At 38.9% G+C, this 14,011-nt stretch overlaps 1 protein-coding gene across 2 annotated transcripts in view; it reads right to left on the reverse strand.

Annotated features, from left to right (window-relative positions):
* Positions 1-14,011, reverse strand: part of LOC126235729 (protein crossbronx homolog) — a 157,484-nt gene that overhangs the window by 7,451 nt on the left and 136,022 nt on the right. For both annotated transcript variants that reach the window (XM_049944505.1, XM_049944504.1), the window contains one exon: positions 12,060-12,247. In XM_049944505.1, the coding sequence (XP_049800462.1) occupies positions 12,060-12,247 (188 nt within the window). The remainder of the gene's footprint in view (positions 1-12,059; positions 12,248-14,011) is intronic.

A 14,011-nucleotide genomic window follows, 5' to 3' on the forward strand; every position in this document is an offset into this window, starting at 1 on the left:
TACAAGGGGGCCATCCTGGTGCCCATGGCTGTTCCCTTTAATTGTTGGTATGTCTGGACTTCGAAAGTGAAGAAGTTGTGGGTCAGGATGAAGCTGGCTAAGGTAATGAGGAAAGAGGTTCCTTCCTTCCACGCGCCGATCACCTGCCACCCTACCAAAAACCTCTTTCCTCATTACCTTAGCCAGCTTCATCCTGACCCACAACTTCTTCACTTTCGAAGTCCAGACATACCAACAATTAAAGGGAACAGCCATGGGCACCAGGATGGCCCCCTCGTACGCCAACCTATTCATGGGTCGCTTAGAGGAAGCCTTCTTGGTTACCCAGGCCTGCCAACCCAAAGTTTGGTACAGATTTATTGATGACATCTTCATGATCTGGAATCACAGTGAAGAACTCCAGAATTTCCTCTCCAACCTCAACTCCTTTGGTTCCATCAGATTCACCTGGTCCTACTCCAAATCCCATGCCACTTTCCTTGACGTTGACCTCCACCTGTCCAGTGGCCAGCTACACACGTCCGTCCACATCAAACCCACCAACAAGCAACAGTACCTCCATTATGACAGCTGCCACCCATTCCACATCAAACGGTCCCTTCCCTACAGCCTAGGTCTTCGTGGCAAACGAATCTGCTCCAGCCCGGAATCCCTGAACCATTACACCAACAACCTGAAAACAGCTTTTGCATCCCGCAACTACCCTCCCGACCTGGTACAGAAGCAAATAACCAGAGCCACTTCCTCATCTCCTCAAACCCAGAACCTCCCACAGAAGAACCGCAAAAGTACCCCACTTGTGACAGGATACTTTCCGGGACTGGATCAGACTCTGAATGTGGCTCTCCAGCAGGGATACAACTTCCTCAAATCCTGCCCTGAAATGAGATCCATCCTTCATGAAATCCTCCCCACTCCACCAAGAGTGTCTTTCCGCCATCCACCTAACCTTCGTAACCTCTTAGTTCATCCCTATGAAACCCCCAAACCACCTTCCCTACCCTCTGGCTCCTACCCTTGTAACCGCCCCCGGTGTAAAACCTGTCCCATGCACCCTCCCACCACCACCTATTCCAGTCCTGTAACCTGGAAGGTGTACACGATCAAAGGCAGAGCCACGTGTGAAAGCACCCACGTGATTTACCAACTGACCTGCCAACACTGTGATGCATTCTATGTGGGAATGACCAGCAACAAACTGTCCATTCGCATGAATGGACACAGGCAGACAGTGTTTGTTGGTAATGAGGATCACCCTGTGGCTAAACATGCCTTGGTGCACGGCCAGCACATCTTGGCACAGTGTTACACCGTCCGGGTTATCTGGATACTTCCCACCAACACCAACCTGTCAGAACTCCGGAGATGGGAACTTGCCCTTCAGTATATCCTCTCTTCTCGTTATCCGCCAGGCCTCAATCTCCGCTAATTTCAATTTGCCGCCGCTCATACCTCACCTGTCTTTCAACAACATCTTTGCCTCTGTACTTCTGCCTCGACTGACATCTCTGCCCAAACTCTTTGCCTTTACAAATGTCTGCTTGTGTCTGTGTATGTGTGGATGGATATGTGTGTGTGTGTGTGTGTGTGTGTGCGAGTGTATACCTGTCCTTTTTTCCCCCAAGGTAAGTCTTTCCACTCCCGGGATTGGAATGACTCCTTATCCTCTCCCTTAAAACCCACATCCTTTTGTCTTTCCCTCTCCTTCCCTCTTTCCTGATGAGGCAACAGTTTGTTGCAAAAGCTTGAATTTCGTGTGTATGTTTGTGTTTGTTTGTGTGTCTATCAACCTGCCAGCACTTCCGTTCGGTAAGTCACATCATCTGTGTTTTTAGATATATTTTTCCCATGTGGAATGTTTCCCTCTATTATATTCATATCATTAATTTGTACCCAACAATTACGTTTGATGTTATAATAATTTAGATTTAAGTATGAATGAAAATAAAGAAAAGCTATCAAGGACTCTGAGGGTTTGCAATTTTTGAGCACGAAGTCATATTAATGTATATGAGCTGTACTTAATTTTACCAAATAAAATTATGTAACATAAAAACACTGATTCTTATTTTGGAGCAGCCAGATACATATGCAGACCAGTGTGCTGCTTTAATTTTCTATGGTTTCTGTACAGATCAACTGCACGACCCGGAAAATGAAGCCGTGTATGTAGATGTGTGTGTTTTTGTTAGTTGGCTCTGGGGAAGGACATTGTCTGAAAGCTTAGCAATGATTTCAATCAAATCCATGTGCAACAGGCATATTGCTCACTCATAGATTATGTGGTCAACTCAAGTCCTTCCATTACTTGTATTTCATCCAGGATTATCATATATTGCATAACAATTATGTAACTCTAACAAACAATGGAAAATCCAGGATGGATGTTACAATCATGTAAAACTATTTTTCTAAAAAATTAAAGTGAGGAAATGTATTAATTTTCTCAATTTTCAACTTAAATGCCATGTGGTAGAGACCCCATCTGAACAGACAGAAAGGAAGTTACAGGTATGACACTGGAGAGAACTGAACATAAATATTAAAAGAGACATAATTGTCAAAAACACTTGCAAAAGCCTGTAGTCCTCTGTAGCCCTCATAGTGCACAATAGTATGTATGTGTGCTGGGTCTCTCAGTTTTGCTGCTATACAGGATGGGAGTAAGTGACGTTTAAACACCCCTCAAATATATTACATTACTATTTGGTAAGGAAAGTTCTGGCAGAATGTAAATAATTTACTTCCTAATATAGGTCGTTGCTCATGGGAATATAACAGAGATCATTTTTTGTGTTCCGTACCTCAGTCGGTTAAAAGGGGACCCTTATAGTATCACCTTGTCTTTTGTCTGTCTGTCAGTCCCACAGTTAATAATCAGGAATGGGTGAATGAATCAAGCTGAAATTCATGTCACATACTAAAGTCTTTGGTTTGTTGGTGGAATAAAAAATTTAAGCTTCTAAGTCAGTGCAATCAAAAGGTATGGCAATTTAAGTCATATACTTTGATACTCGCAAACTCACTCATTAAAAGCTGTAGGGTATGTCCTGTGACATATAATCATGAAAATTGGCACAAAGCAAGGTTTCACAGAACAAATAAAGGGAAAAATTCAAAAAAACTGTTAAACTGTAATGATATAAAATGAAAAATATCTTTTTGCCACTAGAACTTGTCATTGTAGTCATCAATGTCAAAAGTGTAATAGAAAAATATTACTGCACGCAAACATAAAATATAAGTTGTAGTCATGTTTTAGTAAGTAAATAAAAATATTTTATTAAATCTCTCTCTCTCTCTCTCTCTCTCTCTCTCTCTCTAAATACATAAATGGAAGCTCCCTGCTCACTTCTTTTTGTTTGTCCAAGACAGTCTCAGGAACTATTGTAGTGATTTTGTTATGCCTTTGGAATTCCCGGTATGTAACATTCAGTGTGCGAGTCCTACTTGCACTTGGCCAATTTTTTATGCTAGAAAGCATCCTATAGATAAGACTCCTCCAGTGCCACAAAAAGTTTTACTTACATCCAGAAACAAGAATCCTCAAAAAGGCCAAAAGCTTTTGGTGGCCAGAGCGACTGGAGACAGTGGTCATATGCGCATGAGGTGTGCTTGCTTGTGTAAAAGTGTGTGTGTGTTTTCCTTCATTTTCTGAAGAATGCTCTGGCCATAAGCTTGTCTTTTTGTTGTGCTTGTCTGCAACTCAATACATCATCTTTACAGAGAGTAGCAATCTATCCTTTTCATAATATTGTTGAAGACAAGCATTTACTGGATAATGTAACAGGGTGTAGGGCGTGGATGCAACGGAATGCATTGAAGTAGTTTTCTCAACAAGCACCATTAAAATTGTGAGTCATTTATCACTACGAATAGATACTTCCACCAGACTGGGTTATTCAAGCCACAATATTACAAATATTAATAGTATAAAATACACAAAAAGATAAAAAACATTTACAAGAAGAAAATCAAAACTACTGACAGTATCATACATTAAAAAATAATTTCAAGTAAAACAGAAAGTTCTGTGGATTCCCAGCAAGGCAACAGAAAAGTATGTTAAAATTACTCTAAATCTGCACTCAAATAAAGATGCAACAACTCAACTAAACGGACACTCTACATACAAAACTAAAAAGAAATTAAGATGCTGTCTGCAGCTCATGCAGTTTCATTTTGACACATATAATCTATTAGTACTATATACACAAAAGCTAACAGACGGATCATACACAGCAACACATATAATTCAGCAAAGTATAGTACGAAGCTGTGCACAGAGTTTTAATATCTCCATCAAATCCATGCTAGTTGTAACAATAAGATTGGCAACTGCAGTGAAACTTCAGTAATGTCACTGCCATCAAGAAGAAACACCAGTAGTTAGAAATAATTAAAGTTACAAATATAACCACTAAGAATTTTGTGACAGAATTGCTGTATTAAATGTTCTAGTGGACTTGTCACATTAATTCTCTGTTATAATTTGAGCTTTCATGGATATCCACCACTGTCATCAGGAAAAAAATGGCTGTTAATGAAGTGATATAATCATAAAGATATTAACATCTCAGTCATTAGGGTCTTTTTCCTCGTTCCATTCATGTACGGAGTGTGGGAAGAAGGACTGTTTAAATGCCTCCCTGTGCTCTTTAATTAATCTAATCTTATTCTCAAGCTACCTATGGCGGATATGCAGGGGGTTGCAGTACATTTTAGAGTCATCATCTAAAGCTGGTGCTTGAAACTTTGGAAGTCGGCTTTCTCAGGATAGTCTATATCTATCTTCATCAGCCTGCCAGTCCAGTTTCTTCAGCATCTCTGTGACACTCTCCCAAGGGTCAAACAAAACTGTGACCATTTGTGCTCCCCTTCTCTGTAAAAGTTCAATATCCCCATCAGTCCTCACACATTAGCAATATTCTACTATGGGTTGGAGGATTGATTTGTAAGCAATCTCCTATGCAGACACTGCATTTCCCCCAGTATTCTACCAATTAACCAAAGTCTGCCACCCACAACAGAGCCTATGTGATCATTTTTCATAGCCCTATAATCCATACTAATGTTAAGTATGGGTTGACAAATTCCAACTGTGAAATCATTGATATTACAGTCATAGGATGCTACATTTTTTTTGTTTTGTGAAGTGCACAATTTTACATTTCTGAACCTTTAAAGTGAGTTGCCAATCTTTGCACCATTCTGAAATCTTACCAAGATCTGCTTGAATAATTATGCAGCTTCTTTTAGATAGTACTTCATTATAGATACATGCATCAGCTGCAAAAAGCCTGAGGTTACTACTAATATTGTCCGCAAGATCATTAATATACAACATGAACAGCAATCGCCCGAACATGCTTCCCTGAGGCACACCCAAAATTACTTCTACACGTGACTCTCCACCCAGGATAACTTGTTGCATCCTCCCTAGAAAAAAATCCTCAATCCAGTTACAAATTTCACTTGATGTCTTATATGATTGTACTTTTGATAATAAGCATACATGTGGTACTGAGTCAAGTGCTTTCTGGAAATTGAGCATCTACTTGATTGCCTTGATCCAAAGCTTTCAGTATGCTATGTGAGAAAAGTGCAAGTTGAGTTTCACGTGAGTAATGTTTTCAGATGAATTCTGGTTGGCATGGAGGACATCACTCTGTCCAATATACCTCATTATGTTTGAGCTCAGAATGTGTTCTAAGATTCTACAACAAATGTCAAGGATATTGGACGGTAGTTTTCTACTACACTTCTTGTAGATGGGTGTGACCTGCAGTTTCTTCCAACAACTGGGCACAGTTTTTTGATTGAGGGATCTATGACAGATTATAGGGATTCCACTGGACCCGGGAATTTTGTTCAATTTTAATGATTTTGGTTGTGGCCAGTGACACTATGTTTATTTCACTCATCTTTTCAATAGTATGAGGATTAAATTGGGGCAATTCTCCTGGATTTCCTTTGTAAAGGAACATTTGAAAACAGAGTTAAGCTTTTCTACTTTTGCTGTCTCATCCACAAGTGACAGGACACTAACTTTGCTGCCACTAATTGCGTTTACATATGACAAGAATTTGTTAAAGATCATTTGACAATATTCTGTTCTGGTAGTCATGGATGGCTTCATTGCATTGCTCCCCTGACAGCCAAATGCACTTCATTCAGCATATATGTATCTATAGCCCTATGCTTTGTTTCACACCTATTGTGAAGTAGTGTCTGTTTCTTTGCAGTGATTGTACGCCGTGAATGGTCTCTCCCAATATGAACTGTTCTAATGAGTACATAACTATCCATTGCATGGTCAACTATTCTTTTAACCTTGAGCATTCCTCTATGTGCTCCTGTACTGTGCTAAAAGTTTTAAGTTCCTCATGGAGATATGACACAACTGCTTTTATCTAGTTTACTGAATGCAGAAATCTTTCTAATTGTTTTACTTGCCTTTGTACCTGGGTAATTATTGTTGCTACATCTGTGTTGTGGACATACCCAAAGAGGTTAGGTCTATTTGTTGCCATTATTTCCATCAAGAGTGGGGTTCCCACCTATATGTTCTAGGTAGTTTTCAGAGAAGGCATTTAGTAATGGTTCACAGGGCGATTTGTCACACCCATTCCCACAAAATCGTAATTTTTCCAACAGATTATTGGATGAAAGTCTCCCCAATATTACTGTATGATTGGGGAGCTTATGTACATGCAAACTAAGGTTTCCTCTAAAGTTTTTGGTTACATCAGGAGGTGAATATGGTGATCAGTACCAGGATTCAATTACTATTTGATGCCCATCCCTTATAATGAGTCTTGCCCAAACAATCTTGCATGCAGCTTCAATTTCTATCCTGGGGAGCTTGAGTTTCTTGTCTATTGGGACAAATACACCACCTCCATTTCCCACTAGCCTATTCTTTTGATATATGGTTAAATTTTCCTCAAAAATCTCATTGTTATCAGCTTCAGGTTTTAACCAGCTTTCTGTACCTAGTATTATGTGAGATTCAACACTTTTCAGGAGCGCTTTGAACTCTGACACTCCACTGCAAATGCTTCAGCAGTGTACAACTAGGATTATAATACTCTCCTCACCAGTGGGGGCATTCCTTTGGCTCTTACACAAATATTTTCAGGTCTCCTACAGTTGTATTATCTGGACTGGAAGGAGTAAAAAATAAATAAATAAAATTAAAAAAAAAAAAACAACCTCGTGTGCATCCCACACATAATCAGCTACCTGGGTAACAGCCTCTGACGTGTAGTGCACACCTGACCGATTTAGGGAGACCCTACAGTTCTCAACTCTAAGGCTCAAGTTCGGGAAGTTGCAGCCTAGCTTTTCACAGCCCCCCCCCCCTCCATGTCTCTGGTTCAATCTATCCACTCAGCTGAGAACCAGGGGGCCACAATCAATTCTGGGGACAGTACTGCAAATTGTGAGGTTCATTGAAACTGTGTGTGCAACGCTCATCTTCTCAACCTTCTGTGCAGGGCGATGGAATGATCCAAGCATGACCTAGGAGGCTAAATGACAGGCAACATTTGTTCCAACATGCACCACAATCTGCAGTTGGCTGCACCCTCCCTCAATGGCTGCCAGAATAGCATCTTCAAATAAGGACCCCAGCTTACACACTGAGTGCAGCTGGTGTTCCTTCGTATCCCCTCTGCTGAAACCACGGCAAATTCACGCCTTTGGTGCATGCATGGGATACAGGTCACGTGTGTGGACGCTGGAGTGTTCTGCGGTGCGGAACACAATTACCTCTCTCTCTTGTAATCCAGACCTTGAGCAGAACAGACTTCTTTTTGAAAGGCAGAGCCTCTGGCTATGCTTTTCACGACCGGCCACCAACATGAGTTAACATGAACTGCTTCCCTTTCCATTGCCCATTTCAATTAATTGTTTGTCCTCCTAGACTGGCCTAAACCTGGTAACTTCCAACCCTAAGTGCGCCCCTTGTATGCCATACTCTGAAATATAATGGGTGCCCTTGTATGCCATACTCTGAAATATATTCTCTTTATTGTACCTAATTTCCAGTTCTGTCATTTAACGGCGGCCCTGCATGCCCACTCTCAAGTCCTGACCTCCTGCATGTTGTCATCATGAGGAATATGTAACAACCTCCTCCCCCCCCCCCCCCCCTTTCCCTGACCATATACAGTACACGACTCTCGGGAGCTCTCCGGCATCTGATTTGCTGCAGCTACCAATCGTTTGACAGTAGTCAGGGCGATTTCCAGCTGCATAAGAACGTCAATTAACGCACCCCATGTGCGAGATTTGCATTCACGGTGGAGGGCTGCACTGTAAATGGTGCAGTTTTTTTATAAAACAATAAAAAAATAACTGTAAACTAAGCTTGCTGATTTCCCATTTAATCTGCTGAGGTCAAAATATTAATAATTCTCTTTAAAAACTGAAGGTATTAGTACACAAAATGATATTTCTTTTAAGGCAACACAAACACCTGTGATAAAAATGACTAGTTTCCTAAAACTATATAGATTATAGTCACCAATAAACTTGAAAATAGCATTAATTTATGATAAATGTAGATAATCTATACTCCTTTTGAAAAGGAAAACTACACGTAACACAATAGGTTAGTTTTAATATGTGCAACAGTAACTAGAACACATACTGTGAACAGCTTAAGCACACAACAATGGTAACTTCTGAAAGTCCTCAAAGATGTACTTTTATTCACACTGATGTACACTTGAAATTCGGGATGAACTAAATGATGTAATAGTGTCCACTGAGACCAGAGATTACATTAACATTAATGATGAAATGCCATCTGTGGCATATTTGTTTCCACCGCATTGCAAAATACGGGACGTACTCCTCCGTAATTTCTCAATATCAAGCACATGCTATCATGCATTGCTGGGTGCATAGCCTATGTTTCTATCACAGTTGATGACATACATTTTAATCCCCACAACCTCTTTGATGACCCATTTTCAGTAGTTTGCAGTGTGAGCTAGAATTTGTACACATTTATTTATTAGTAACAGCAACGGTGCATAATTGTTGCTGCTGTGTATACAAATCAAAACACACCTAAGGAAGAAAAGTTACTTTTCATGGTAAGTACTACATAGGTCTAACTCCTTCCAACCAATCTGTTGAATATGAGAACATTTTGAGTGACGCTCATCTTCAGATAAGATTTATATATGACAGTCTTAAGTCCTTTACTTCACAGCAGATGCATTTTTAAACTGATGCGCTTGTTTTATAGTAGTCATAACAGTTCCTCTAACATACAGCAGAATGATAATGTACAAAGAAACTTTAATTACCATTTTTACGCATAACATATATTCCATAATTTAGTGGACACTTAAAACAAGGTTAAATGTGAAACACTGTGAGCTTAGCTATTATAAATAGAAAAATGAATAAAGAAAAATTGTTGAAAGTCATGGACAAACATAAATCCATAATCAAATCATAATTATCATAGCAAATTTAATTAAAAGAGAGATTCCACAACATGATCAAGTGCAGTACAAAGCCAAAAGTATTGTTGGGTTATCACTTCTTCTGTAGGGGAGGGGAGGAGGGAGGGGTGGGGGGTGGGGCATCTAAGCTGTAGCACTTGTCACAAACAGTCAAAATGCCCTTGCATTTACCTTGTCAGAACTTTAAGCAAAGGTCATTTCAGATGTTAAATGGAAATTGTTACGATGCCTATGAAACACCTGTAGAAAATACATGGTACTTTTGAACAGGATCTGTCTGTACTACTGAGGTAATGACATCAAAATCTGCGGAGCCTTATTGACAATCTTACCTTTCATTCTCATAATATTGTTACATTCCATCCTGGATTTTCCATTGTTTGAATTTCACAAAACGTCTGTGACTTTGCAGGTAATGTATGTGTGTGTGTGTGTGGGGGGGGGGGGGGGGGCAGAAAAACCAACAACTGTGTTCTGCACATCTCAACAATCTCTTCATAGATACTCCTACTCTCTAGATTGTCTGTAAGGGTGTATTGGGCAACAACCATTTTTTGAAGATATCTGTGCTTAATGTGCCACTGATTTTCAGTACAGCGCTGGGAAACAGTTCAAATAGACCATTCCCCTCCACTACTGACACATCCACATGGATATTTTAAACAACTGGGGCACTGAGATCATGCCTATCCTCCACAGAGCACATCCTCTGTTCCTAAACAGTCAAAAGATTTGATCTCACGTCTCTTTCAGATTTGTCCAGTTCTACTTGATGATGTTACACAGAATGGAAGGCACATCTTATGCCAATCTTGTTGTGTTGATTGTCTGGATTTCTGTTTGCATTTTTCAAAACAAGCAGACCTGAATCCATGTGCCTGGTAACAATTTTGTCTGAAAACAGAGGTTAGCTGATGTATTTTAGCACCAAGAGAGTTCTCATGCAATATTATTTTAATTCTATGTATCAGAGGCTTCAGTACAGCTCTCTTTTGGGCAGGGTATTGTAGATAATCTGGCCAAGTAAGGCACTACCTTTAGATACTACAATGATTCACTCTTTCTTAGCTGTTAACTTTTCCCCAATGGGACATTGATTACCTTTGCCTCAACAGGGCACTGATTAACTTTGCCCAAATGGGACATTGGTCTCCATTATTTTCAAAAGGAATGTCAATTTTCCTTAACTAATATGCTGCAGCCTGCCAAGTATTTCAGAGCAATGTTAGTTGTGTCTTCACTGGAGCACAACGAATCGCTGTGATGATAATCTACATGCAAGTCATTTTCACCTATACTCTTGTAAAATGACGTATCAGTCACTTGGATATAAAGTCCAATTGAACAAATATTTTCAGTCTTCCTCAGATTCTTCTGCAGATGTTACAAAGGTTTGAGAGGCAGAACAGTTATTTCCGTACTCTACAATCAAAGGTAAGAATCATATTTGCCTTACACTGCCAGTTCATTCTAGTAGGCATAATCAGATTATTTCCTTTGTTTTTGTATTGCAAGATGCATGGTTATTATAAAAACATTAAGCTACCAGTAATCCAGAAAATATTATCAGGATAGGCTTGATTCACTTTGGCAGTCAGAAATCAAGTTGCTCCAACATTTTTCACATCTCTGAAAAGTCCAAATAGTGAACTTATTGATGTAATGAATACTTCCTACAGTGTGAGGAGGCCTGTTTATCGTCCCTATCCATTATCCAAACAGTACTTCCAAAAAATTAGTACACAGTTTTTCCCCCAATTTTTGAGTAGTAGTATGTGACTACTTCTAACAGGATCTTCCCAATTATGGGAGTACCTCTAGTTCAACATGCTGAATACATTATTTATTAAATTAATTAAGCTCTATAAGTAGGCATTTTTGAGTTACATAAGGTTTATTAACATTGTGCTACACATTTTGAAATATTAACTGTCACTATCAGGGAGTTCTGCTCTACATTTGAGGCAGTATCTGTTTAATGCTATGGCAGCATTTTCTTCCAGTGTTATCTTCTACACTGTTGGAACCTGCAACATTGGTTTATTTCCATTCCAGTCAGATAGATTCTGAGTTGGAACAGTCACTCATTTTGCAAATGCATTTTTGTGGACAGAAAAATTAGAGACAAATCATTGCATTACTGGCATCAATTTTGTTGTTATATGACAGACACTGTGGTGAAGTTTCATGTCTTTGGAAAGTTATGGTTAACTAAACCTTCACTTCTATATCCAGCATTACTGCAAAACAGTAGAGTACAATATGTATTCATTAATGTTTCATACTAATGTATCTGAAGAAATAAAAAGATTAACAAAAAATCATTTGGTACTGGATAAACAAGTTTCGAATTACAGATGAGCAAGGAACTGCACAATACCCGTAATAATTTTATAGCAATACTGACGTAGTTTCCCAGTTGCATCACACCTCACAAGGCCAGACAACCAAAAGTTGCTTAAGAATCCAGAGTACACAAACATGGCAGAGGGCTACTATACAATATGTTTAATCATTCAATCATAGTAAAAAAAAAAAAGAGGTTACCCAACTTCACTGCTAAAAAGAACTTACAGTTCAGATGCTTCTACATTTAATGGCATTTTAGTTTCCACCTTGTAGAAAGCTCGCCAGGTGTGCTGAAGTACCTGCCATATGTGATTTACATTTTTACACCATTCTGTGAATCCACTTCTGATGTCTATTTCACCTGTCTCATTGCTGATCATTGGATGGAATATCTTGGACTGGAACACAATTCTCTGAAAGGTAAACCAAATTTAATTTTTTAGAGGGTGTATAATATCCAGTGGGTCTTTTTCTATAAACAAAAAATAAAAAGAGAAGTTAATTTTAAAATTGATAGCAACTGCACTGTAACATTTCCGTGCAGATCAGCAAACCATAATCAAAATCCATCTTCTTTTCCTGTCAATTTGACACTACTGAAAAGATGAAAAGTCACACTATTCTACACTATTCTACACAAAGCAACTCAAAAGGTGAACAACAGGATATAAAAGTACCTGCTTTGAAATGGATACCACCAAAAGAATGAATCTTACATATTTTGAACTGTTACCTGTTTTAACCTGAAAAATTCAGTTACTACGTGCTTATAAAAATCAATTATTTGGAAAATGTGTCATGTATGTAACTAAGCACATTTATCCTTTTTCAAATGTCAGGTTAAACATGACAGCAAAAAAATTACACACCTACTTACATACTTGTCAACAGCAATTATTTGCACACAGAGTCTCAAAGACTGCACCACAATACTTGGTCCACAGAAAGCTAGAATATGCTGGTAACTTCCCAGCTTGATTCAGGGATCTTATCTTTCCTCTGTATTTAACACATTTGTTGAAATTTGGTGATATAAAAGTGGGATGAAATTTGACAAGAAATATTTTGTGATTGACTGTTAAGCAATTCAAGTAGGAAGATGATGTCATACAATATCACCAGGCTTCATTTTGATAAGCAAAAAGAGAGGCATTACTGAGGTAGTGACACAGCCTTAGCCAGTTACAGTACATCCTTCCATCCTTAAAATTGGTTAAGAAAGGTCATTTCATTATCTGTACAATGCTATTTTGAATCTCCACATTCCCACCCCACAGACACATGATGCTCCCATTCATTATTGAGGCTGTAACATGAAAGTGGAAGTACATTATACCACAATTTGTCTCCTATGAGCTTTCTTGGCCACTATGTTGGATTTTTGTGAAATTAATGTACTTTTCATAGTTCATCCACAAAAATAAAAGAGTAATGGAAGTAGTCAAATAAAATCAGGCAATACTCAGGGAATTACATTCAAAAATATGACACTAAAAGAAGCAGATGAGTTTTGTTGTTGGGAAGCAAAGTAGCTGACAATGGCTGAAAAGGAGAGGATATAAAATGTAGATCGGTACTAAAAAGGAGTTTTCCTGAAAAAGACAAATTTATTAATATCAAATACAAATAATGTGTGTACTTTTTGAAGATATTTGTCTGTAATGTAACTTTGTACAGATGTGAAACATCGGTGCTAAACAATTCAGTCAAGATGAGAATACAAAATTATGAAATGCGACGCTAGAAAAGAATGCTAAAGATTAGATGGGTAGACAGGTAACTAATGAAAAGGTACTGAATCAAACTGGGAAAAAAGGAAATTTATGGTACAACTTAAGAAAAGATCGGCTCATGGGCCACATTCTGAGGCAGCTTGAGATTTGCCAATTTGATAATGGATGGACCTGTGTGTGTGTGTGTGTGTGTGTGTGTGTGAGAGAGAGAGAGAGAGAGAGAGAGAGAGAGAGAGAGAGAGAGAGAGTAAAATTTAAGGGGGGAAGGGGGGGGGGGAGGAGGAGGAGATCAAGGCTTCACTAGAGTAAACAGGAGTAAAAGGATGTAGGTTGAAGTATTTGTGCAGAAACAAAATGGACTGCATCAAACCAGTCTTTCAACTAAGGACCACAACATGATGAGGAGGAACAACTACTGAATTACTGGACTATAAGGCAACCCTG

The sequence above is a fragment of the Schistocerca nitens genome, chromosome 2 (genome assembly GCF_023898315.1).
Source record: "Schistocerca nitens isolate TAMUIC-IGC-003100 chromosome 2, iqSchNite1.1, whole genome shotgun sequence".
Classification (NCBI taxonomy): domain Eukaryota; kingdom Metazoa; phylum Arthropoda; class Insecta; order Orthoptera; family Acrididae; genus Schistocerca; species Schistocerca nitens.